This window comes from Pyricularia pennisetigena (genome assembly GCF_004337985.1).
Source record: "Pyricularia pennisetigena strain Br36 chromosome 4 map unlocalized Pyricularia_pennisetigena_Br36_Scf_11, whole genome shotgun sequence".
Classification (NCBI taxonomy): Eukaryota; Fungi; Ascomycota; class Sordariomycetes; order Magnaporthales; family Pyriculariaceae; genus Pyricularia; species Pyricularia pennisetigena.
Genome location: NW_021940923.1, coordinates 881414 through 894431, shown reverse-complemented (window position 1 = coordinate 894431; position 13018 = coordinate 881414). Strand labels below are relative to the sequence as shown.

General features: G+C 52.8%; 2 protein-coding genes across 2 annotated transcripts; both read left to right on the top strand.

The window, feature by feature from the left end:
* Nucleotides 1-601: 601 nt before the first annotated feature.
* PpBr36_10830 (uncharacterized protein) lies at nt 602-8929 on the top strand (the record flags this gene model as incomplete). Its single annotated transcript, XM_029897938.1, has 7 exons — nt 602-1222; nt 1298-4906; nt 4989-5011; nt 6149-6729; nt 6815-6941; nt 7023-7484; nt 8623-8929. The coding sequence occupies 7 exons, from the start codon at nt 602-604 to the stop codon at nt 8927-8929; spliced, it is 5730 nt and encodes a 1909-aa protein (XP_029743813.1).
* A 2195-nt stretch (nt 8930-11124) lies between these two features.
* On the top strand, nt 11125-12390 carry PpBr36_10829 (uncharacterized protein; the record flags this gene model as incomplete). The annotated part of the gene is made up of 1 exon (XM_029897937.1): nt 11125-12390. One exon carries the CDS (start codon nt 11125-11127, stop codon nt 12388-12390), a length of 1266 nt encoding a protein of 421 aa, XP_029743755.1.
* Nucleotides 12391-13018: the final 628 nt, after the last annotated feature.

The following is a 13018-nucleotide window of genomic DNA, read 5'->3' as shown; positions in this document are numbered from 1 at the left end:
TCTACCAGCGAGCTTCTGGCGCCCAAGACATTGACACCAGCCGAAACTAAACTCAGAATCGCTCCAACTCAACAAATCCGTCTGACACACCAACCCCCCGTCGCCAGCGTGGCCCGCCTGCCGCATATCGCAATTTTCCCCTTGTCGCCGCCGTGTCAAGCCCCGGGACCATCCAGTTCTTCACTGAATTGAAGGATCCTGATATCAAATTCCTCATGGCCAAATTGGTTTGATCTAAGCGAGCGAAGAAGAGAAACAAAACAAAAACCGGCCGGCGTTTCGCCTACTTCGAGTCTTAGATTCGTACGATCAGCCGCAGCCGACACGCGGCACCAGATCGACCGCGGACGAGTAGCCCCGAAAAAAAAAAACGCTACTGGCTTAAATTTAACCACACCAAATATTATCGCTTCACTCGCATTTGGCGCCGAACGACTCAAACGCTTCTCGGGTGTCGAGCAGAGCAAGAAAAAAGAAAGGACTCCCGGAATACATACACGGTATTGCTCGCCAACGACAAGCACCATTGTGTGCGTGTTGGTGACCGAAGGCCGTTCCCTTGCCATCACCGACGTCCCGGCCAGCATCAAGACAGGTCGGGATGTCTGCCCACGCAGATTTCTCGCCCGAATTCGACTTGGTCGACTCCGACGAAGGGCCTCTTTCCTACCTTGAATTCATCAACAGCCACGACCCCGATAGCCTACACGCCTATGAGGCTTCGAGAGCAGCCGACTCAAAAGCCGTTTTAACACCTGCGCCAAATCCGCCTCCTATATCAAACCCGGCAAGCTCTCCCGAATCACCAAGCCCCTCCTTTCCGGACTCATCCTCAGAATCATCTTCTTCAAAGCAGACTGGAGGGATTACTTCAGCAAAACCTGGCTTCGCAGCCAGTGACGTGATGATGGACGGGTTGGAATTTACGGGCGATTGGAAAGTCGAAGACTTCTTGCACACAGAGGATGACAACAGCATAGCCACGGATGGGACGATTAACCCATTATCCATCGAAAACCCCTTTGGTCTTGACCCTTCTATTGGTACATCCACTTTCGAGTTCCAGAGCCCGAGTAGTACACCGAGTCCATTCGCCAGCGGAGCCTCAGAGCAGATGACCTCGCCCAGGTCACCGAATGGACATATTAATGGCACTCCCAAATATTCCAAGTCTTCCGAGGTTTCCAAAATGAACGGCCGAGGACATAACAAGGCCATGTCGGTAAGTTTGGAGAAGGTTTGCAATAGCGCCGCGCCGCATTTCCCCGCTAATCTCCCATCTTTGTGCCCCTCTCAGCAGTACTCGCTTACCCAGTCAATGTGTGATCTCAAGACAAAGTCTAGGGAGGTTTCGCCCACCTCAAACATGGTCTTCAGCCAGGATTCATCACCGTCTGCGATGCTGAACAACTCGCCCTCCCCCGCCGGCATCGATTTCATCAGCGCCACTGGAATGGGGATCCCCGGCGAGGCAGCGCTCTTCGCCGGATTTTCCTTCGCACATGGACTTCAAAATGCGCCGAACCAAAACAACGGAAACATGCCTGCGGTATTTCCAAATCAGCAAATACCACCCAGCGTACCAGGACAGGCGCAATTTCCGATGTACCAACAACCTCTCTTTGGCTCTGGCCCGCCCTGCCGCTTAACCATCAATCAAACCCCCCTCAAGTCACGTGTGGAAACGCAGATCCCCGTAAAGCTGACCATCTCGCCGTTACCTCCGGGCATCAAACGCCTGCACCTGCCCAGACATACCATCTCGAAGCCCAAGCTCATCGCGAAGCCCTGGCCGGAGAGGTCCCCGGATATGCTTGAACTCACGGTGATGCTGGTTTGTACAAGCGCGATGCAAAATCCTGAGGTGCGCAAGCGCGCCCTGGCCCGCGCTGCTGCCGCATCATCAACGTCAAAACCAGGCGATGGCAATACCGAGGTCGACAAGGAGGAAATAAAACCTCAAGACGGCGGCGAGGTTCACATATGCCCCGGTTGTATCACACGAGAAAGGAAACGTGCGGCTCGGAAGAAAGCGAAAAAGCCAGAAGAAGAGGAGAACTGGACTCGTGACGAGCACCGCCGTGTAGTTGTCTTCAACACACACGAGATTAAGGAATGGCAGGATCCAAACGCTCCCGGGCCCAAGGCAGCGCAGTCAGGGCACTACCTCACTAGCGGAGTCATTGACGCACCGATGCGGATAGCATGCTACTGCAGGCATCACCAGGAAAAGGGCGGGTTCCGCGTAATTTTTACCATCAAGGATCATATGGATAAGCTCATCGCCCAACAACTTTCCGAGTCCATTATGATAACCGATGACCACAAGACTCCACACACCGCGCAAGCCACCACCAACCCGCAATCTGTACAGACTTCCGGTTCGGACTCATCACTAATACAAGGAAATGGCAATCCGGCACCTCATGACACTACCGCTCCGAGTCCCGGTGCTTCGGTACCTGGATCTTCGCACTCACACTCTGAGGTGCCAGCTTCCAAGTCTGTCACATTTCCTTCAGGATTATCCACTCCTCAACAACCCCAACATATAGTTCAGACACCGCGAAATCTGTCAAGGCCTGTGTCGCCGAACGGTACCTCCGGCCCGAGTGCCAAGAAGCGAAAATCTAGCGGAGGCATCACAAAGGTACCTTCAGGGCTAGCTATGACCAGGATCGAAACTTCGCAGTCGCCTGGTGCATGCAAGCCGACGGGTAACGGCCAGATGAACTCAGCGATGCCTTCAGCCACATCACCCTTCACTCCTAACCTGAGCTCATTCTCAATCTCTGCCGAGTCCATGTTTGGGAATGGTGGAACTCCCAACGGGGGCAACATCGCTCAGCCTTTCAACGGTGGCCCTCCCACGCCCAATGGCAACGACCAAGTTCTGTTTGCAACCAGCAACGGGGCAGCTGGCTTGGACAATCTTGCCATGGCTCAGCTTTATTCTGCCCCTGGATCTGCGCATCCCAGCCGTGCCCCCAGTCCGAACAGCCTAAGAAACAACTCAAACGCCAGCGCAGCGCATCAGCAACAACCACAGTCCCACTTGGAACGAGCCCTGGCCAATGGCATCTACAATCTCCCTATGAACATGGCACAGCCCCGGACGCAACTCTCCGTGATTCACAAGATCATCCCTAATGAGGGTCCAAAATCGGGAGGTATCGAGGTTACCATACTCGGTGGTGGATTCTATCAAGGGTTGGAGGTTATGTTTGGTGACCAGAAGGCAACAACGACGACGTTCTGGGGCGAGAGCTCACTCGTCTGCTTGCTACCACCATCTCCCGTTTCTGGTGCCGTCCTGGTAACGTTCAAACAGAATGGACAAACAGCACCCCAGCAATTCACATCTGCAACCAAACATCAGCCCATCTTTAAGTATGTGGACGATGACGAGCAGCAGTTGATGCGGACCGCTTTGTCCGTTCTGGGGCACAAGATGACGGGCAAGATTGAGGATGTGAGGGATGTAGCTCGAAGGATCATCGGTGGAGGCAGCGGCGACAGCTCAAGCTGGGGTAACTCGAACGGTAACGGCGGTCAGGGTCCCGTTGGTGGCAACTACAACGGCTTCTCCTTCAACGGTGCCAGCACTGAATCACAGCTCCTGAAGGTCCTCGACTTGATAGATCTGGATGATAGCACCCACAAGGCACGACTCAATCTGCAGAGGCGCACGGGTCAGACAATGCTTCATCTCGCCTGCTCTCTCGGCCTCCACCGCTTTGTCGCGGCCCTGTTAGCTCGTGGGGCGAACCCTGACGCCCGAGACAAGGGAGGCTATACGCCACTGCACATCGCATCTCTCAACAACCATGTTGAGATAGTGAGAAGACTAATTGCGAAAGGGGCGGATCCGACCATGCGTACACTGTCTGGTTTAACTGCGGCTGATATGTCCCAGTCTCGTGACATACTAAAGGCCATTCGGCGCTTGGAGAGACATAGGCGATCACAAAGCGGCGGGTCGACGCATAGCAGGGTCAGCAGTGCGACATCTCTGCGATCGCTGTGGGAGCCTGCTTCTGTCCAGCCCACTGCCAAAGAATACACGTCGGAGGACTCTACTTCATCCGGCGAGAGTCCCGAGTACTCGGAGAATGCCACTTCAGAAGACGACTCTGACATGGCTGCCTCCGATTCTGGTGGCAACGCATGGTTGAACATGAGGCGCGCGAGTACGGCTACTGCGCACGAGGGAAACATTGTGCAACCTCTAGATGGAGTCGACGGTGTGACACCTCCCGGGCTGGCATCACCATCGGCGGCGGTAATGGCCTTCAGGGAACAATGTAGAGACCAGTTCCAGCACTTGCAGCAAGCTATGGCTATGAGATTGCCGACATTGCCACAATTTCCCAACTTTTCGCAGATGGGTCCGATCAACTTCCCAGGAATGCCACCATTGTCAGAATACCAGGGTTACCTGAACTCGGCACCTGTTTTGCAGCGCATCTCTTCCCTGGTTCCAAACATTGGCGGCAGCGGCGCAAATGAGTCAAGGCCAGAACAGAGGCGGGACATGGACGGCAAGTGGTGGGACTTTTCCGGATTGGTCAACCAGTCTTCGGCACCGCCACCGGCATATGACGACATCTTCCCGCGGAAAACCAACAAGGATATGGATACGAAGCAAGCATCAGCAGCGCGAGCGGCAGCGGAAGCCGAGGCAGACATGAAGTGCGCGATCATGTACGATGAAGATTCTGCCACTGCAGGGCCGAGCACGTCGGCAATCGATTCTGATGAGGACCAACAGCCTGAACAGCTGCCGGCCTTGTTGCAGATTGGGCGGAAAAACACAATCACCAAGGAGCAGCAAGATAATCTCAGGCGAGCGCATGCGGAGAAGAGGAAGGGATTGAGATCGGATCGGAATCTTTTCATGATCTGGGTAAGTCGAATGGCGTTCTTTATCCAAGTCAAGGAGTGATGAACGCGTGAACATGCTACTAACAATCTTGCCCTCGTCCTAGATCCCGGTCCTCATCGTCGTCTTGTGCGCTACTCTCTACAACAGAGTCCCTGTTGCGATTTCGTTGATCAATAGTTTATTTCCTCCTGGCGGAGTGGCGACAGCCGGCTTAGGAGCTCCTGCTATGGGTCAGCAGCAACAACCCAGAGATACTCGTTTTGAAGTTATATAAATCCGGAATTGTTCATGTTCATAGACGGGAAGGGACAAAAGGGGTCGGTGTCTTTGGCGGAGACAGAGATATATGTTTTATAATCATGTGGCTTGGAGATGACATTTTGCGCCGTTGCTGTCATCAGATGATATACTGTCCCCCCAAAACCGTGTAGGGGTTGGGCACACTTGGGGTTCTTCCCCTTCATTTTACTTTGTATCTGTGTTATCTTTCCTACTCATGGAAGATTTTGGAGGCTGGAGGGTCAGTGTATATAGAACCGGCTTGGGGTCGGGATTTCTTCTTTTTTGTCTGTTCCTTTGTTCTCATCTCAGACGGGGAACCACCCATATGGGGGTAGCCCGCAGCGCAAGCGCAGGCTTGGGAGTGTTTCTTTGGACTTTGCTTTTCTTTTTCCTGGACAAATGAGATCGGTTGGAGCGACGGTATCAAGACAGTTCATTGTAGGTACCTTGTCGTGAAGTAATGTGAGGATTTTTTCAAACCCCTGCTCATTCTTGGCAAAGCTGTATCGCAAACTAAGGGCACCTTGTTTTGACAACAACCATGGACTATTAATGGTAGGTACACTGGAGTCTGACATGATAAAGGGATCATGTGTGCAATGTTGTAAAAAGGTTACTTACATAATCAGAAACGTGACAAACATGAAACGTCAAGCACAAGGTAAACCCCTGACCCTTGGCATCAACACCGGATCCGTTTTGCTCATGTTCCTGGCTAGCTTTTAGCATGAATGGTCATCCATTGTTATGGTAAATCTTGACCTGAAGTAGTGCTTATATTTATAGTCAGTGTATCATCTCCAGGATGACTCGTCCAAATAATACCGTTACCATGTTGTTGGTGGCACTCTGCCTCGCAAGAGCGGGTGCTAGGGGCGCCAGTCAACCGTTTTCTTGTTCTGCCCTACAACCCCCGGCCCTCTTTGGGCAAGAAGATGACCATATTTGCCACGTGGAAACATGGAGATACACAAACATCAGTCATAAACAAAGCGGCACGCAAGATGCAGAAGATTCCGAGTCTTCGGCACTGCGCGGATGGAAATCCACGGGGGTTTGCCGTCGGCTGGGCCGCGACGAGTTCTGCGCCTTTACGAAACCGTCCTTCAACTCGGGCGAGGGCACCTCTCTGATCACGACGCGGACGACGCTGGACGAGCTGGCCACGCTGTTCGCGTCGGACGCGCCGGTCTACGGATCACCGGCGCACGACTCGTGGGTGCCTGCGGAGTCGCGCCCCTACACCGAGGTTGCCGTGGTCGGCAAGGGCATCGGCCTCCGCGCCACGCAGCCCATCCGGACGGGCCATCTCATCACGGCCCGCACGCCGGCCGTCATGGTGGATGGGCGCGCGCTGACTGGTCTGGCGCCACAGGAACTGGCTCGGCTACTCGTGCCTGCCGTTGGCGGACTGCCTGGGCACCACCTAGCGCAGTTCCTGAACCTATCGACGCACGACGCCGCCAAGGACCACACGGACAAGGTCCACAAGATTTATTCGACAAACGCGTACCGCACCTCGATCCGCCGCGGCGTCGATTTTCACTCAACGTTTGTGGAAGGTACGTCTCGGCAAGAGTCAAAAGGTGAGACGGCGGGTCGGGCTCTTGGGGAGTTTGCTAATATAGTACGGTTTCATCATGGTAGTTTCACGCATGAACCATGAATGCAGTCCCAACTGCGCCGCCTATTTTGATCCCCTGACTATGTCGCAGCGCATCTACGCAGTACGTGATATTATGCCGGGCGAGGAATTGACCGTCTCTTATATCGAGTGAGTACCTAACTTTATCCATCACACAAAGAACCCTTCACGGAGAAGATTTCTGACGAGACCTTGAACACAACCAAAAAGCCCTGTGCAAACTCGGGAAGCACGCCAAAACCGCCTACGCAAGGACTGGGGTTTTGGCTGCAGCTGCCAACGCTGCACGTCCGAAGCGCACTTCGGCGCCGAGTCGGACGCCCGCGTGGAGCAGATCAAGGCGCTGTGGGCCGAGCTGGACGACTACTCGGCGCGACCGCAGGCGGCGCGGGCGACGTACCCAGCCAAGGCGGAGCTGCTGATTGCGCTGTTCCGGCTCGAGGGCTTGGAGAACCGCATCCACGAGGCTTACTACCGCGCGGCTCTCGAGAGCAACGGGGCGGGCGACGCCGTCACGGCGGCAAGGTTCGCCCGGCTCTGCCTGGACAGGGGGTTGTTGGTCCGCGGGCCCAGCCAACCCTTCCTGGAGGCCATGAGGAGCGTCATCGCCGAGCCAGAAAAGCACTGGAGTTGGCGGTTCAGGGTGGATGGCAAGGGTGGGCCAAAGTACAAGTGAGTGGCCAGCGTTGTCAAGTCTACACCAACAGATAGCTACGTACCGCGCACCTACTTTGGGTGGTAATATCGGTGCTCTCGCCGGCATTCTTGCGGTTGAAGTTGCCTGGGTTACCACCTGAACCAACCCTCGCCGATGTGTATATTTCCTGTAATAAAAATGAAAGCACCATGAAGAGTTGCGCGTCACACAAATACGCGCGCCGGCTACCAAGGTAACCAAGGCAACTCAACAATTGGCCCGTATGCTTCACGAGGCGGTGAGATATGGCATGCTTCGGGGTAGGAACTGCTGTGTCTTAAGAAATCAGCCTTTTTTTTTTTTTTTTTTTTTTTTTCATTTGACAACCCTCTTGGTAACCTGCATATTGCCGAGAAGAAGGGGACGAAAAACGCCACACAAAGTATGGATAAATGTCTGACCCGATTGATGCACGGAGGACAAAGGCACAGCATCAAATTTCATATCCGCCAGTGCCTGGAATGACGGTGACTATGAATAGGACTCAATTATTGTTGAATGAAGCTGTGTTTGTGCGATCATGTTTGTTGGCACGACCACGGGTTGATCTGCCCGAACTGCATTCCAATAGTCACTGTCTCGTCTCTGCGTACAATTGATTGATCTACATTGATGAGCCCGAGGAGACAAAAAAAAAAAAAAAAGGAAAAAGAAAAAACTAGTCTAGCCTAGTCTCTAGGGCTAGGCGAGAACAATCCAGAAGCCTTGATTGAAAGCCAGACAGGGCAACGAGGCTGGATCTACCGGTCCAAAGTGGGTTTATGCCAAGAGAAAGCCTAAATAAAAATTCGCTCATCAACCAAGATAACCTAACAAAATCTCTTGGAACATGGCAAGCTTCGGGTCCTTCTTAGCTAGGCAGGTATCTACGTGGCAGCATCAATCTAAATCCCCGCAAGCGACTGGGGAATTGTGGACAACGTAGCGGGCCACGCGGACAAACATGCGCGATAAAAAAAAAAAAAAAAAAAAAAAAAAGACCCCATCATCCTTTGATTTTAATTCCTGTGCCGCCGCCAGCGCCAATATGCATGCAGCAGGCGCCCTGTCGCTTCCCATAAAAGCGTTCCATATTCATCAGCGAACTTACCACCCATAGGTAATCAACCGCAGCAAAACCCAGATCACGGCAGATAGAGTGGTTCACCAACTAACTGTTCACGACAGCTACGGCGATTTTTCCCCTCTTCCTCCTGTCGACTTCTGTAGATTTTTGCTCCTAGGGCGGATTTCTTACAAGGGTGATGTAGCTTGTCAACACCGTGGCGGCGGGAAGCTAATCTCGCTTCGCCGCACTGCAGACAGGGGAAGTGCTAGTGGGAGTAACAAAAAAACAAAGAGTCGACTTCGACATGAGGACTTCCGGGACCCAAGCTCCTCTTGGACAAATGGGAACGGGACCCGGATAACAAAGTCGTAGTCAGAAAATCCTTTGTCATGATTTTGGGACCAATCACAACGTTGAGAAATACGACCACTACCACATCGCCTGCCTAGTGGAGCTGGGAGAAGCGAATAGGAGGTAAGCAGGGGGTAAGCAGAGCCCAAACAAGAAAGACAAAAAGCGCTAAAGTCCAGCCAGACCGCCGATGTATCGGGTAGGTGGGCAGAGGTTACGTAGGACATCTTCCGCGTTGAAAAGAAACCTGAAAAATGTGGACTAGCGGGATTTTTTTTTTTTGTCAGTATCATGTAAGTTGGCCGGACCACTTGGCCCTAATTCACACACGCAAGTTGGAGAGAGGCATTTGAAGTCCTGTACGGTACTGTAATATCATATCCAAGTTATTTTTGGGTGTCAAAGCAACAACGCATCTCGTCAGCATCTTGTTTTCATATCACCCTTGCCTTTCTGGGTTATCCGGATCTATTGAAGTCGGGCGTCATTTTTCTCCGCCCAAAAGCATTTTTTATAAGTGTGTGTATCGGTAATAGTGTATGCGCAGATCTGCCCCCGTTTAGGGACACCAAGTCATTCTTCCGGCGCCGTCACACCTTTTTTTTTAGGTGGTTTTGTCCCTGGGACCTGCATCAATCGGTATGTAAGCCAAGGCGAGCAGAGCTGGTGGCCAAAAGGTGGCGTACTGCCAAACATGGTAGTTCATGTAGCAGTGCCTCAGGTATAGCTGCGATTGCTACCCGGCTGAGCAACCCAAGGTACATGCAGTCGTACGGCAGAGTGACCTTAGCCAACCCCGCTTACTTGCTTGGTAGCTTACGGATTTGTCTCGACCCTCCGGGCTGGCATCCTTTCCACTTGGCAGCGCGCACCAGTCCAGCCCACCCCTATCATTAACGTTTTGTCGGGTTTTTATTTCTGTCTCTCTTTCTCACACAATGTGGCACATTTTGGGCACACGCGTCTTGGCGCTTAACTTCTGGCAACCCCGAAAGTGCTGAACCGTCCAACACAGATTTCCAGCCGCTTCGCTCAAAGTATATGATTATGGGCGAAATATAGCTCGTGTTTCTACGTGGCTTGATCCATATGTGAACTGTAGTAAAAGTTCGAAGATGCTGGGTGACGAGTCAATTAAACGAGGGGTTTTTGGAATGTGGAGTCTTACAACCCGGTCAAGCGAAAGGCTGATCCAGGGTCAGCTTGTCCCCAAAAACCTTTCTCCCCATCGACTTGGCGTTTCCATCCGAACACACAAGGCAGGGTCACAGGGCAAGCGGGGTGTTTTCCCTCACGAGTGGTCGTCTTCTCCACCCAAGGGTGCCCAGACCTTCCCTTGAGGTGCGTGCCTTTTTATCTTACCCCTGACATATGGACCCACACCACGGATTCTAAATCCGCCACAAGCGCGGCGTCTTTATTGGGCTACTAGGCTCGTACCTGCATGTGTGGGTCCTAGTTCGCAGCAGGCGAGCCGCCCTTGCGTCCATTTCACCAGTAGCAAGTGCTGATGTGTGTCGGAGGAGTCCACACCAAACGCCCATCTCCCGTCCGCCCTGCCGACGCCGTGACTACAGCCCCCGGTCAGCAGCGTGGCACTCAATGGAAGGGCGGGACTTGGCTGAGTGCCCGCTGAAGGGCTGCCCGCCCTTAGTGTTTACTGTTCATGCACTCTGTTTTAAGGGCATCTACTCTCCTTCTAGCCGCTCCTTCTGGTCCTCCTTTCTTCTCCTCACCCTCAAACTGCTTCTTGTGGTCTATTGTGTGTCTTTGTGCCACTTCATTCCTTCTTCTATCAGCAAGCTACGCATCGCTCCTTATTGCGTCTTTGATAGACTGCCTCTCTTTCGAAACAACCTGCTCGCTCGCATATCAAAGTCTGGAAGATTTTGCCGAGCTCCATCTGCGCCTAGTGCCCTTCAATACATTCATTTTTTTTGGAACTCAAGTGGCGTTCGGATATTGGTCTCATTCCGTTTCCATCAACGTCAACTCATTCATTCCTTTTGACTTGGAGCACAAAGAACAGCACTCTGCCCAATCGGAGGTTTAAAACCACAACAAAGCATCGACAAGATCCGATTTACTTTTACCGCGAGTCTGGACAAAGACAGCCCCTACAAGGACTACAAGACTGACTTTTGAACCTTGGACACCCCCGAGGGACTCGCCTTTCTTCCAACTGGTAGTTCCAACCCAAGAATACCTTGATCACCATGCTCTCCAAGATGCAACTCTTATCTTTGGCTTCGGCCTGCCTGGCCTCCGAGGCCGCAGCCCTCGTCGTCAACGCCCACCGAGTCAACCATGGGCGCTACCACGACAAGAGGGATGTCGGTTACCAGCACACCGAGGTGGTCTTCCACACTGTTTGGGAGACGGTCACTTTGTACGAGGACGACCTGCCTACTGCTCCTGTTTCTGTATTCAAGAATGTGGCCCCCACTACGACCAGCTCCAACTCCAACTCCAGCCTCTTCAGCTCTAGCTTCGGCTCTTCCTCCCCTCTGACGACCTTGACTACGTCGCTGGCCTCGCCTACTCCAGAGCCCACTCCATCCAGCCCTCCTGCAGAAGAGCCTGTCAAGGTCCAGGCCGTTACTCCTCAACAGAAAGCTCAAGCAACAACCCAGCTTCAGTCGCCTACTCCCCAGCCTACTCCTTCCCAGCCTCAGAACTCTCCTGCTCCGGCCAAGCAATCCTCCGCCCCGGCTGTCGACAACAGCACGTCGGGTTCGGGCTACTCGCAGTCCAGCGGCTCCAAGCGTGGTTTGGCTTACAACGACGCATCGCTCACTTCCCCCTTCATGGGCAGCGGATCCAAGTGCTCGTGGGCTTACAACTGGGGACAGCGAGCTGACGGCCTCGACACCTCCAAGATTGAATACGTTCCCATGCTTTGGGGTCCTCAGCAGATGCACACCAGCACTTGGAAGCAGAATGCTGACGCCGCCATCGCTGCGGGCTCCAAGTCCCTCCTCTCATTCAACGAGTGCGACAACAAGGGCCAGTGCAACACTGACCCGGCCGCGGCTGCCCAGGCTCACATTCAGCTGATGAACCCGTACGGTTCCAAGGCCTCCATCTCATCGCCCGCCATCACCAACAGCAACCTTGCGGGTGAGGGCATCGACTGGCTCAAGTCTTGGGTCAAGGCCTGCAACGGCCAGTGCAAGTTCGATTTCTGTGCCGCCCACTGGTACTCCCCCGCCGACCCTCAGAACCTACTCTCGCACCTTGACGCTGTCCACGAGGCTTGTGAGGGCAAGCCTGTCTGGTTGACCGAGTTCGCACCCATCGACGGTGACGCCGACAAGTTCTTGGCTGAAGTCATGAAGGAGCTCGACAGCAACCCCAAGTACAGCTACGTCCAGCGCTACTCGTTCTTCTTTGTCACCTTGCAGCCGCACTTTACTTCGGCGCGCCTGATGACCACTGCCACTTCGCTCAGCTCTCTCGGACAGGCTTTTGCCTACTCTTGAATTGCTTCGGCCTACCATTTTTGTATTTCATTGCTCAGTTTTTTTTTTCTTTTTCATCTTTTCTATCATGATACGATATACCCTTCTTCACATTCGCTGTAACAACGCCTCTAGGGACACGGAACTTTTTTTTTTTTTTAGGGAAAAACGGACATTGGGGCGAAGCATCTCTCTCAGCCACATTTCTGTTTGGAATTACTTTCTTTTGTATATATTTGACCCACTCTGGGAAAGTGACGATCTACTTTCACCATTTTGTTTCTTTTCTTTTCTTCGCTTCGCTTCATATCGTGGCGTTGCATATATTGGGTTTGGGGCGGTTTCAAACCCGATTTTTAGCTTTTTTCTTTGACCGGCCAAGGCTATAGAAAAGGTGTCTTTTGGAGTCGTTGGCGTTGCAAACAATGCGCCTGGTTAGACCGATGAATACGATGCTATCTATCCGCTATACTTTGATTCCGTCTCATTGCGTGCTATCCTTGTCTCGTTGAAAATGTCTCTGACCTCGTACTAAGGTACTCTCGAATAAAGTTTTGTATCCTCCTTGGTGATTGCTGTGTAGACGAACCAACACAAATCGTTCAGTGGCATAGCTCATCTCTTAATGCGCTTTTTTTTTTTTTTTTTT